The sequence below is a fragment of the Bombina bombina genome, chromosome 4, assembly GCF_027579735.1.
Source record: "Bombina bombina isolate aBomBom1 chromosome 4, aBomBom1.pri, whole genome shotgun sequence".
Classification (NCBI taxonomy): Eukaryota; Metazoa; Chordata; class Amphibia; order Anura; family Bombinatoridae; genus Bombina; species Bombina bombina.
In genome coordinates this window covers 769,273,689-769,287,072 of record NC_069502.1, presented here as the reverse complement: position 1 = coordinate 769,287,072, position 13,384 = coordinate 769,273,689, and the positions used below count along the sequence as shown (strand labels likewise).

The following is a 13,384-nucleotide window of genomic DNA, read 5'->3' as shown; positions in this document are numbered from 1 at the left end:
TCTTTGTGAAGAACATTGGAATGTGAAATATTCATATTTTCATGCCAGGTCACTGCACTTGAGAAAATGCAATCAGGTTTGCACACGAGTAGGGTGTTAGGATTTTTTCCACTTTTCGCATTCTGTTGAAGTCTATGGGGGAATATGTTACTGCGGTCGCGATATTTGAAGTTCGGCTTTTTGCGCATGTCGAGTGAGTGCACAAAAACAAACACATTTTACTTTGAACTTGAAATACGAGTGCTACCCGATGCGTGCAAAAAGCTTACTTCTAGAGGAGTTAACGCGGGAACAATAAATAGTGCTCCACTCGTAATCTAGCCCAGAGTAGCTAATGTTAGTGAATTTATATGTAAATATCATACATTCACCCTTCCCATTTATAAAACATTTTTAACCATAGTGAAAACATTTGCTTAAAGGGACACTGAACCCAATTTTTTTTCTATCGTGATTAAGATGGAGCATGCAATTTTAAGCAACTTTCTATTTTACTGCTATTATCACATTTTCTTCATTCTCTTGGTATCTTTATTTGAAATGCAAGAATGTAAGTTTAGATGCCGGCCCATTTTTGGTGAACACACTGTGTTGTTCTTGCTGATTGGTGGGTAAATTCACCTACCAATAAACAAGTGCTTTCCATGAGTCTGAACCAAAAAAATAGCTTAGATGCCTTCTTTTTCAAATAAAGAAAGCAAGAGAACGAAGAAAAATTGCTAATAGGAGTAAATTAGAAAGTTGTTTAAAATTGCATGCTCTATTAATTATGTAAGAAGAATTATGTTAGAAGGAATCATATTTAATAATATAATATGTATAAGGATACCTTGACATATATCTGTTTTTGTTTTATTTGGCTTTTATTTTATTTTTTGTGTTATATTTTTGAAAATAACAGAATAATTTGATATATGTCGGTTTCTGTTATAATTTAGAAGAATTCATTGCAATGTTGAAGTTTATGAATTGAACATATGTTAATCATGTATAGAAGAATTATGTTAGAAGGAACTTTATGTAATGATGTAATATGTCGATTCTTAGATGTACAAGGATAACTTCACATATTTCTGCTTTTATTTTATTTTTTATTTTTCTGTTTAAAATTGTATGTACAAACCAAAATAGCAGATTATTGCTTTTTGAAAATGAATAAAAAGATATTTTTTTTAAAAAAGAAACAAAATTGCATGCTCTATCTGAATAACAAAAGAAATTTGGGTTCAGTGTCCCTTTAATAGACTGTGTACTAAATAAAAATTACATATGAAACAAAAATATTGACTGTTTATACAAAAATACTATAAATTGTAACTTGCTAAAAAAATTATGATCAGTATATTTACATCGACATTGAATAGAAGCCTTCCTAGCTCAGTAAATATTTGTATGCTGAAACTATACTAAAATAATTTGTTTATTTAAAGGGATAGTAAACCCCAACATTTTCTTTTATGATTCAGATAAAACATACAATTTTAAACAACTTTCAAATTTAGTTCTATTATCAAATTTCCTTCATTCTCTTGTTATCCATTGCTGAAGGGACAACATTGCAATACTGACAGGAAGCTGAACATATCTAGTTAGCCAATCACAAGAGACAAATGTGTGCAGGCACCAATTAGCAGCAGCTCCCTCTAGTGTATGATATGTGCGTATTAATTTTTAACAAGGGATACTAAGAGAACGAAGCACATTTGAAAATAGAAGGGAATTTAAAAGTGTCTTAAAATGACCTGCTCTATCTGAATCATGCAAGTTTAATTTTGACTTTCCAATCCCTTTACAAAAATACATATAACATGCAGGCTTGAATTAGAATCAAATAGGCTTAAATTTACCAGTAATGCTGAATCCATTCTTATATCCTGGTTGTTGCAGGGCAAACATCCAACCAATAATACCACCGATAGAGGCAAGTGGCAGCAAGGAGAAGCCCAGTGAATCCACAATTGTGCTAATAGCCGTATAGGCTCGTCCGTCGTTAACCACCACGTATGAATGTAGGTCAATGTTCTCAAAAACAACCGGAGATGGATTATTACCCACATAGATTCTGCCTTTTACTTTACCATTAACACGCTGAGCAGCTCCTGCAAAACAACATACAAATATGCATTAAACAGAAAAAAATACACAAATATTTAAACGGATGCTACAATGCTAAAAATAAAATGTGTTGGATTGCATCTATTTATGAATGGGATGTTTGCTAGATCAGCAATGGTGTTTTTTCCAGTTTGGCTGAAGCAGCGCATGGGACTTGCTTTCATACATAGGTGACACTTTCTGATCTATGTACGGGAATGTAATTGCATTTAAATTTGTCTGGTCAAAATGTGTCATGAGCACTTAGTGGATAGACTTTTGTGCACACACTTGAAAGACATTTGCCTAAATTCAATGCAACTTGTTCATGAAACTTGTGAAAAAAATATTTACAGCAAGATTGCCACTCGAAAATTGCGTAAATCACAGATTGGTAAATGCCGCTTCCCACAATGCAAGTTGCAAGTTAAGCCCCATTATAATCAATGGAACCAAAACTATATTGTGGTCATTCACCGCTCAGTAAATAGAATGAGTTTGACTGTGAAGGACGGGTATATATATATATATATATATATATGTGTATATATATATATATATACATATACTGTATATATATGTATATATATATATAATAAGCAAATATTTAATAAACAACATACTAAAGATAGAATGAATATTCACCTAGGACAATTGTATCAGTCATAGATTTTTTTCCACTGAGCAAATTAAATTTTTTCTATTAATGTTAAATGTCTTATATCAAATGTTCTAACTTGCAATAGTTGAACAATTAGATTTAAATGTAACTCTTTGATTTAAGGTGACAATTTAATAAATAACACAATGTAGAATTCAAAGGCTGATTCTCATAAACTTAATTTGAATTCCATGTAAGCCAGTCAAAATAAGCATTTAAATGTCACATTTAAAGGAACATGAAACCCTTTTTTTCTTTCATGATTTAGAAAGAGCATGTCATTTTAAACAACTTTCCAATTTACTTCTATTATCTAATTTGCTTCATTCCCTTGATATACTTTGTTGAAAAGCATATCTAGATAGGCTCAGTAGCTGATGATTGGTGGCTGCACATAAATGCCTCATGTGATTGGCTCACCCATGTGCATTGCTATTTCTTCAACAAGGGATATCTAAAGAATGAAGCAAATTAGATCATAGAAGTAAATTGGAATGCTGTTTAAAATTGTATTCTCTACCTGAATCATGAAATAAATATTTTGGTTTTCATTTCCCTTTAAGCAAAAATAAACTTCAAATATCACCAGCATTAATTCATCACTACCTATAAAACATTCAAAGTGTTATTACATGGTAACGTAATATATAAAATGTCAACTACAAGCTTAAAAGGATTGTTTTGTTGCAATCTCCAAATGCTAGACTTGACTGTAGAATACATTATCAATTTGCAAAGCATTTTAATGACCATATATTATACCAGACATCCTCAAACTTGGCCCTCAGCCAGCATACCTGAGCATCATGGGAATTGTAGTTCCAAAACCTCTGGAGGGCCAAGTTTGAAGATGTCTGTATTATACAATAGTCAGGCCTTAAAGGACCATAATACCCAAATGTTTAAACACTTTAAAGTGCTGCAGCATAGCTGTAAAAAGCTGACTAGAAAATATCACCTGAACATCTCTATGTAAAAAAGAAAGGTATTTTACCTCAAAAGTTCCTCAGTAGCCACCTCCCATTGTAAAGGATTTCTAAGCAGCATTTTAGTATGTCTGTCCTGGGACAGCTGAAAGAATGAGCCTCGTGAACTCTCATATTATTTCACCAATCAGGTAAAGGAAGCTTACTATGAAATCTCATGAGAGTTAAGTCAAATCTCATGAGATCACAGTAAGAGTTAATGACCTCAGCACTGCTGATGCTGATTGGCTGCTGTTCATTTCTTCATTTTTTTTTTAATTTTTACCTGCAGCTGGGAGCAGGTGAAGTATAACTTTTTACACAGAACTTACTCTGCTGAGCTGAGGAGATTGTGAAGTAAAATATCTTCCTTTTTTACATAGAGATGCTCAGGTGATATTTTCCTGTCAGCTTTTAATAGTTATACAGCATCAGTTTCAAGTTATTTAGCATATGAGTATTATGTCCCTTTAAGGGACACTGAACCCAATTTTTTTCTTTTGTGATTCTGATAGAGCATGCAATTTTAAGCAACTTTCTAATTTACTCCTATTATCAATTTTTCTTCATTCTCTTGCTATATTTAGTTGAAAAAGAAGGCATCAAAGCTATTTTTAGTTCAGATCCCTGAAAAGCACTTGTTTATTAGTCGGTTAAATTAATCCCCCAATCAGCAAGAGCAACCCAGGTTGTTCACCAAAAATGGGCCGGCATCTAAACTTACATTCTTGCTTTTCAAATAAAAATACCAAGAGAATGAAGAAAATTTGATAATAGGAGTAAATTAGAAATTTGCTTAAAATTGCATGCTCTATCTGAATCACAAAAGAAAAAAAATGGGGTTCAGTGTCCCTTTAAGTTGCAAAACATACTAATGTTATGTGTTCACAATACCTTGTAATAATATAAAGCCTTTAGAGCAGTAATGGACAATATCCTAACACATCAGGGCCACAGATCAATATTTTAAAAGCATTATGGGTTGCATATAAGTTTATGGCAACTAAACATACAAATAATGTCCAGTGGCACAGGGCCAGCTTTAAATAAAGTTGCACTGTACTCTCTATCTGCTTTTCTTACCTCCAGTGGACTCTTTTGAATTGACCACTTTTTATGCCCACTCATCCGGAGTCCCCAAAGCACACTTTTTAGTTCTGCTTTTTGTGGGGCCAAACAAACTATGGCACACATTCTTAATTGTGCTTTTTACCTGGGAACCACAAAAACCAGTGCAGAGGGCCCTCAGGGTACATGTGGCCTTCAGGGTACCAGTTGGCCATCCCTGCTTTACAGTATTGCTCAGTGTATAACAAGATAAGCATATAATGCATTTTCTAATCATTCATTCTAATTGAATTATTTTGTAGTTTGTTTATATTTTTCCTATCAAAGGAATTCTATACAAACACAAGTATCCAAAATATTAAGACATGTTCTACAAGGTTATCAATGACTTCAGTAGCGCAGACAAAATATTCTACAGACTTCAATGTCACATTTTAATGAGTTTATAGGGAAAGGGCCATATACTCTCTCTCTCTCTGTATATATATATATATATATATATATATATATATATATACACACACAGGTATACCCCGCTCATACAGCAGGTTAGGGACCGGAGCCCCGCTGTAAAGTGAAAACCGCCTTAAAGGAACAGTATACACTCATTTTTTCTTTACATAAATGTTTTGTAGATGATCTATTTATAAAGCTCATAAAGTTTTTTTTTTATATAAATGTATAGTTTTGCTTATTTTTAAATAACATTGCTCTGATTTTCAGACTCCTAACCAAGCCCCAAAGTTTTATGTGAATACCATCAGCTACCTTCTCCAGCTTGCTCCTGTTTGTGTAAAGGGTCTTTTCATATACAAAAGAAGGGGGAGGGGGGGGGGAGTGTTTTATTTCCCACTTGCAGTGGGCTTTCCAACAACCTTTTCAACAGAGCCAAACTGTCAGCTTCTAAGTACGTTTTTAAAAGGTTTATACAGGTGGCCCTCATTTTACAACGGTTCAATTTACACTGTTTCAGAATAACAACCTTTTTTTCCAGTCATGTGACTGCTATTGAAAAGCATTGAGAAGCAGTGCATTTATTAAAATAGCCAGTAGGTGGAGCTGTCCGCTTGTGTTGCAGCAAAGCCAGGCAAGCTGAAATTAATCAGTTTTTACCAGACTTGAGCTATCGAGCAGATTTCAAAGGAACAAGATCTTCCTGTCTATAAATCAGTCCAGATTGAAATGCATAGAAAGAACTGTTTGCAGAAAAATGCAAGTGAAGTCTGTATTGTGTGATGATTTTTTTTAGGTTTATAATGCTGTTTAGCAAATGTTTTTGTTCATTTAACTTAGTTTAATTTATATATCTGTGTTGTGTGATTATTGTATTAGGTTTATAATGCTGTTTAGCATTTAAAGTCTTCATTTCAAAGCTTTAAAAATAATGTATTAGGTGTTACTTATGACAATTTTGAGAGGGTCCTGGAACCTATCTCCCTCACTTCCCATTGACTTAAATTATAAACTGGGTTTCCATTTACAATGGTTTTGATTTACAACCATTCCTTCTGGAACCTAACCCTGGCGTAAACTGAGGGCTACCTGTACTGGATTTTTATATCAGTATCTGTGCATCTTATTCTTTATAGTAGTGTCTATTACATGCAGTTATATGAAAATGAGTGTATACTGTCCCTTTAAAGTGAATGTCAGTTTAGATGAATCAGTGCCCGGTTTTTAATAATCCTATTAAAAACAAGGGCTCTTTAATCCATCAAAATTTATATTTCACTCGTTTTTTTCAAATACTTACTTTTTAATCTTCACAGCCGCTCCAGCGATTCCCCCGGCCGTTGGAAGCCTCTTCATACGTCAGAAATTACGAATCTGGCTTCCTCCAATCATGGATTCCCCCCCCCCCCCGGGGGGAATCATGGCCTGAGGCAACGCCGTGATTGGAAGAAGCCGGGTTCGTCATTTTGGACCCGTGAAGAGGGCTTGCGACGGGTGGAGGAAGCGCTGCAGCGGCTGTCAGGTTTAAAAGGTAAGTATTTGAAGAAAACGAGTAAAAATGTAAATTTTGATGAATTAAAGTGCCCTTGTTTTTAATAGGATTATTAAAAACCGGGCACCGATTCATCTAAACTGACATTCACTTAAGGCGGTCTGCTCTGTTTTTTGTGGCTCCCAGATAAAAAGCACAATTAAGAATGTGTGCCATAGTTTTTTTTTGCCCCACAAAAAGCAGAACTACAAAGTGTGCTTTGGGGTCTCCAGATGAGTGGGCATAAAAAGTGGTCAATTCAAAAGAGTCCACTTGAAGGGAAGAAAAGCAGATAAAGAGTACAGTGTAACTTTATTTTGACACCTATAGAAACCAACACAATATTTGCTAAGTTATAAACTTGAAACTTTGTGTAGGTTATTGTGGGGTCAATATGTCTGATAGCGTCATTATACAGTGTATGCAATCTCTTATTATTATTATTATTATTATAAGTAATTTATGCATTTGTTAATATGAAAACATATTTAACATGCTTAATTATAATGCAATTGTGAACAATTTAACTTTTGTAAAGGACAAAAAAAAAACGTACCTTCTGATACACACTGCCGTCCGTTACCATAGTAACCAGGAGAACAGCTACAGCAAAATCCAGTTGAAAAGTCTCTGCAAATTGCATGTGCGGAGCACTGATGGCGGTTGTTTGCACAGTTTTGTTGATTGCCTACATTATACTGGAAAACTAAAGAAAAATATTATGATTACTATGAACACACAACCTACACTGCAATTTAATATTAATAGGACAGTAACGTCAAAACAAAACTTTCATGATTAAGACAGAACATGTGATTTTAAACAACGTCCCCATTTATTTCTATTATTAAATATGCTTTGTTATCTTAGTATCCTTTGTTGAAAAGCATACCTAGGTAGACTCAGGAGCAGCAATACGCTACTGGGAGCTAGTTTCTGAATGTTGCCTGCACATATATGCCTCTTGTCATTGGTTCACTACACTAGATGTGTTCAGCTAGCTCCCAGTAATGCATTGCAACAAAGGATACAAAGATGAAGAAGCAAATTTGACAATATAAGTAAATTGGAAAGTTATTTAAACTTGCTATTTTAACATAATCTGTTTCTTTTTATGTTTACTTTGATTTAACATATATATTTTTTCCTATAAGGAGCAGTGTTTCATATATCTTTTAGCTTAAATTGTCCAGATTCGTTATTATTATTAACCTTGAAATGCAGAAATCTCAACCACAAATACACAAATAATGCTAACTTCCTAGACCATCCATTGCATTAAACAATAAACCATATTGATTTGACTTCCTTTAATACTAAGCTACCTCTACCCCACCATTAAAAATTGCCAATCTTTATGCATTAATCCTTCCTTACTTTAATCATATGTAACACCTGAACAAAAATACTTTATGCTGAAAGCTCCTTTATTTGGCTGCAGCATTTGTCACACTGAGCTGCTAAGGCAGCCCACGGCAGAACGCTATTTGGCTGAGAGGTGATATTTCCACCTCTTAGCCAATAGCCATGCAGCTCAGTGGGGCAAACGCTGCAAACAAATAAAAGAGCTTTCAGCATGAAGTATTTTATACTTCTTGACTGAAAGTCCCCTTTATTTGTTCCAATGGCAAATCCTAGCATTTCAGAAATGCTAGGATTTACCATCACTCTAAGCTTGCTGTCGAATCAATTAAAAGTATAGGTCTGGTTTTTATTTTGAAGATGTTATGATCTTACAATTCAAATTTTTCTGATTGAATCATATTATGAAAAAATATTAAAATGATCATGGATATAGTTAAAATAAGACATTTGCAGAAAAATTTTGGGTTATTCGTTTGCAAAACAAATAACAAATTTGAAATAATTTTGACCAAAATATCGGCTAGATTACAAGTTTTGCAGTAAGCTGAAAAAGCAGCGTTAACAGGTCCTAACGCTGCTTTTTCACTACCGCTGTCTTGCAGGTTTAGGGGCACCGCACACTTTTTTGGCCTTACCGCAAAACGACTTACATAAACTTCGTAAACCCTTTTTTCTATGGGACTTCCATAGCGCCGGTATTACGAGTCTGTCCTGGGAGGCCAGAAAGTGAGCGGTACACCCTACCCCGTCAAGAGTCCTAACGCATTTAAAAGTCAATAGTTAAGAGTTTTATGGTACAACACTGTAGCATAAAACTCATAACTTAAGTGCTAAAAAGTACACTAACACCCATAAACTACCTATTAACCCCTAAACCGAGGCCCTCCCGCATTGCAAACACTAAAATAAAAATTTTAATCCCTAATCTGCCGCTCCGGACATCGCTGCCACTAGAATAAACATATTAACCCCTAAACCGCCGCACTCCCGCCTCGCAAACACTAGTTAAATATTATTAACCCCTAATCTGCTGCCCCTAACATCACCGCCACCAACCTACATTTATTAACCCCTAATCTGCAGCTCCGGACATCGCCACCACCTACATTATACTTATTAACCCCTAATCTGATGCCCCCAACATCGCCAACACTAACATTATTTTTATTAACCCCAATCTGCTGTCCCCAATGTCGCCGCAACCTACCTACACTTATTAACCCCTAATATGCCGCCCCCAACGTCGCCGCCACTATTCTAAATGTATTAACCCCTAAACCTAAGTCTAACCCTAACCATAACACCCCCTAACTTAAATATAATTTAAATAAATCTAAATAAAAAATAATATTATTACCTAAATTATTCCTATTTAAAACTAAATACTTACCTATAAAATAAACTCTAAGCTAGCTACAATATAACTAATAGTTACATTGTATCTAGCTTAGGGTTTATTTTTATTTTACAGGCAAGTTTGTATTTATTTTAACTAGGTAGAATAGTTACTAAATAGTTATTAACTATTTAATAACTACCTAGCTAAAATAAAGACAAATTTACCTGTAAAATAAAACCTAACCTAAGTTACACTAAGACCTAACACTACCCTACAATTAAGTAAATTAACTACATTAAAAACAATTAAATAAATTAAATTAGCTAAATCAGAAAAAAAAAAATTAAATTACAGAAAATAAAAAACTAATTACAGATCTTTAAACTAATTACACCTAATCTAATAGCCCTATCAAAATAAAAAAAGCCCCCCAAAATAAAAAAAACCCTAGCCTAAACTAAACTATCAATAGCCCTTAAAAGTGCCTTTTGCGGGGCATTGCCCCAAAGAAATCAGCTCTTTTACCTGTAAAAAAAAAATACAAACACCCCCCCAACAGTAAAACCCACCACCCACACAACCAACCCCCCAAATAAAATATTATCTAAAAAAAACTAAGCTCCCCATTGCCCTGAAAAGGGCATTTGGATGGGCATTGCCCTTAAAAGGGCAGTTAACTCTTTGGCGGCCCAAACCCTAATCTAAAAAATAAAACCCACCCAATACACCCTTAAAGGGACACTCAGGTTTTATTAAATTTTCATGAGTCAGATACAGCATGTAACATAGTAACATAGTAGCATAGTAGATAAGGTTGAAAAAAGACTGAAGTCCATCGAGTTCAACCTATACAAATCTAAAATACTTACAAAAAGCTCCAGTTAAGCTTAAATAACCCCATTAAAATGTGACCCATTTAATACTAGCAATCATATCCATGAATTTTGTTTAGATACAGAAATTTATCCAGACTATTTTTAAATGTATCTATGGTATTGGCATTCACTACCTCCTTTGGTAATGAGTTCCACAATTTTATTGCTCTTACAGTGAAAAAAACGTTTCCGTTGCAGGAGATTAAATCTCCTTTCCTCCAACCTTAAATTATGACCTCTTGTCAGAAACAATTTTCTTGGAATAAACAGAGCTTCTGCCATCTCTGTATATGGGCCTTGAATATATTTATATAAAGTAATCATGTCACCTCTCAAGCGCATTTTTTCTAAAGAGAACAGACCCAGTTTGGCTAGCCTCTCCTCATAGGTTAATTTCTCCAATCCCCTTATAAGCTCTGTGGCCCTTCTCTGAACTTTTTCTAGTTCTGCAATATCTTTTTTAGCAATCGGTCCCCAGAACTGCACTCCAAACTCAAGGTGAGGTCTTACCAGGGCTTTATATAATGACAGAATTATGCTTTCCTCCCTTGAATCAATGCCTCTTTTAATACATGCTAGTATCTTATTAGCCTTTGAAGCCGCTGCCCTGCATTGTGCACTCATCTTTAGCTTGTTATCTATTACTACTCCCAAATCCCTTTCCTCCTGTGTTTGGCTAAGTCTTGTCCCATTTAAAAAATACGTAGCCTGCTTATTTTTACTTCCAAAATGTAGAACCTTGCATTTTTCCGTATTAAATCTAATTTTCCATTCACTTGCCCATAGTTCTAATTTTAGCAAATCCCTTTGTAAAGAGAGTTCGTCCTGCTCTGACATAATGACCTTACTTAACTTAGTATCATCTGCAAAAATAGAGATGTCGCTATTTAATCCTTGCTCCAAGTCATTTATAAAAATATTAAAAAGAACAGGGCCCAGTACTGATCCCTGGGGGACGCCACTGATTACCTTTGTCCAATCTGAGTATGATCCATTTACTACTACTCGTTGCTCCCTATCTTTTATCCAGTTATTTATCCATGAGCTAACATTTTCAGCTATTCCCAGTCCCTTAATTTTGTGCATTAATCTCTCATGTGGCACTGTATCAAATGCCTTTGCAAAATCTAAGTATATCACATCAACTGATTCCCCTTTATCTATATTTTTACTTACTTCCTCGTAGAATCTAATTAGATTAGTTTGACATGATCTATTTCTCCTAAAGCCATGCTGATTAGAACTCATAATCTTGTTTATACGAATATGCTCATCAATATAATCCCTTATAATCCCTTCAAATATCTTCCCCACTATTGATGTCAGACTAACTGGTCTATAGCTTCCTGGATCATCCCTGCTTCCCTTTTTGAAGAGTGGCACCACATCAGCTTTACACCAATCCTGGGGTACCATGCCTGAGGATAATGAGTCTTGAAAAATTAAGAGTAATGGTTTGTCTATAACAGTGCTAAATTCCCTTAACACCCTTGGGTGTATTCCATCTGGGCCTGGAGTTTTATTTACCTTAATATTTTCCAGTTTTTTCCTGATATCCTCTAAACAAAACCCAGTTAGTGGTATGAACTGGCATGTTCTATTCTGTTCCAAGGTATCATTCAATAGTTCCTCTCTTGTGTATACTGAAGAAAAAAACTGGTTTAGTACCTCAGCCTTCTCCCTGTCATTATTTATCATGCTACCCTCCACGCATTTTAATGTACCTATATTATCCTTCTTAGATTTTTTGCTATTTATGTACTTAAAGAACCTTTTAGGGTTAGACTTAGAATCCTTGGCAATTAATTTTTCATTTTCAATTTTGGCTAATTTGATTGCTTTTTTGCATGCTTTGTTATATTCCTTATAAATATTGTATGCCGAGTCTGTACTATTTTCTTTTAATAATTTAAATGCCCTACGTTTTTTCTTAATTTCTCTTAACACATTTTTATTTAGCCATAACGGCTTAGTTTTTTTATTTTTATAACCATATGGTATGTGTTGATATGTATATTTATTTAACACATTTTTAAATATTATCCATTTATCCTCTGTATTTTTATTAGAAAATACATTGTCCCGATTTATATTATTTAATGATTTCCTTAAATCGTTGAATTTTGCTTTCTTGAAATTAAAAGTCTTAGTTAAGCCTTTAAAACACTGCATATGAAAAGAGATTTCAAATGTGACCATGTTATGATCACTGTTACCCAAATGTTCTTTAACTTCTATGTTTGATATTATATCTGTATTGTTTGATAGCACTAAATCCAATATAGCTTTACTCCTAGTTGGCTCCTCCATTAATTGTGACAAGAAATTATCCCTGAGAACATTTAAAAATCTATCCCCCTTAGCTGAATAACTAGTTTCATTGGCCCAGTTTATATCAGGGTAGTTAAAATCTCCCATAATTACAGCACTGTTATTAGCAGCCTTACCTATTTGGATAAGTAGTTGAGTTTCCTCCGGGTCACTAATGTTGGGAGGCTTGTAGCATGTACCTAGTAATATTTTTTTAGGATTTTTCCCCCCACTCTTTATTTCAACCCACAGGGTCTCTACATTGTCACTTGTATCATAAATATCTTCCCTTATTGTAGGTTTAAGGTTAGGTTTAATATACATGCAGATTCCTCCACCCCTTTTATTATTCCTGTCCCTCCTAAATAATGTATACCCCTCTAAGTTAACTGCCCACTCATGTGAATCATCCCACCAAGTTTCAGTTATACTGATAATATCATAGTCCTCTTCTGCAACTAAGAGCGTCAGCTCCCCCATTTTACCCGTCATGCTTCTTGCATTTGTTGTCATACATTTAATTTTCATGTTCTTTCTGCTGCTACTTGGTGTGCTTTCCTCTATACTTTCTAATGTGACATTTCTTAAGTCATCCCTTCCTTGAGATATTAATTTTAAACAACTTTCCAATTTACTTCCATTAAAAAAAATGTGCACAGTCTTTTATATTTATACTTTTTTTGAGTCACCAGCTCCTACTGAGCATGTGCAAGAACTCAGACT

The 13,384-nt window shown here is 34.4% G+C and overlaps 1 protein-coding gene across 1 annotated transcript in view; it reads right to left on the bottom strand.

The window, feature by feature from the left end:
* The window catches only part of NID1 (nidogen 1), a 274,670-nt gene that overhangs the window by 176,125 nt on the left and 85,161 nt on the right, over positions 1–13,384 (bottom strand). Inside the window, exons 5-6 of the mRNA XM_053711101.1 lie at positions 7,329–7,478; positions 1,848–2,099 (exon numbers count right to left, since the gene is read on the bottom strand). Of these exons, the coding sequence (XP_053567076.1) occupies positions 1,848–2,099; positions 7,329–7,478 (402 nt within the window). The remainder of the gene's footprint in view (positions 1–1,847; positions 2,100–7,328; positions 7,479–13,384) is intronic.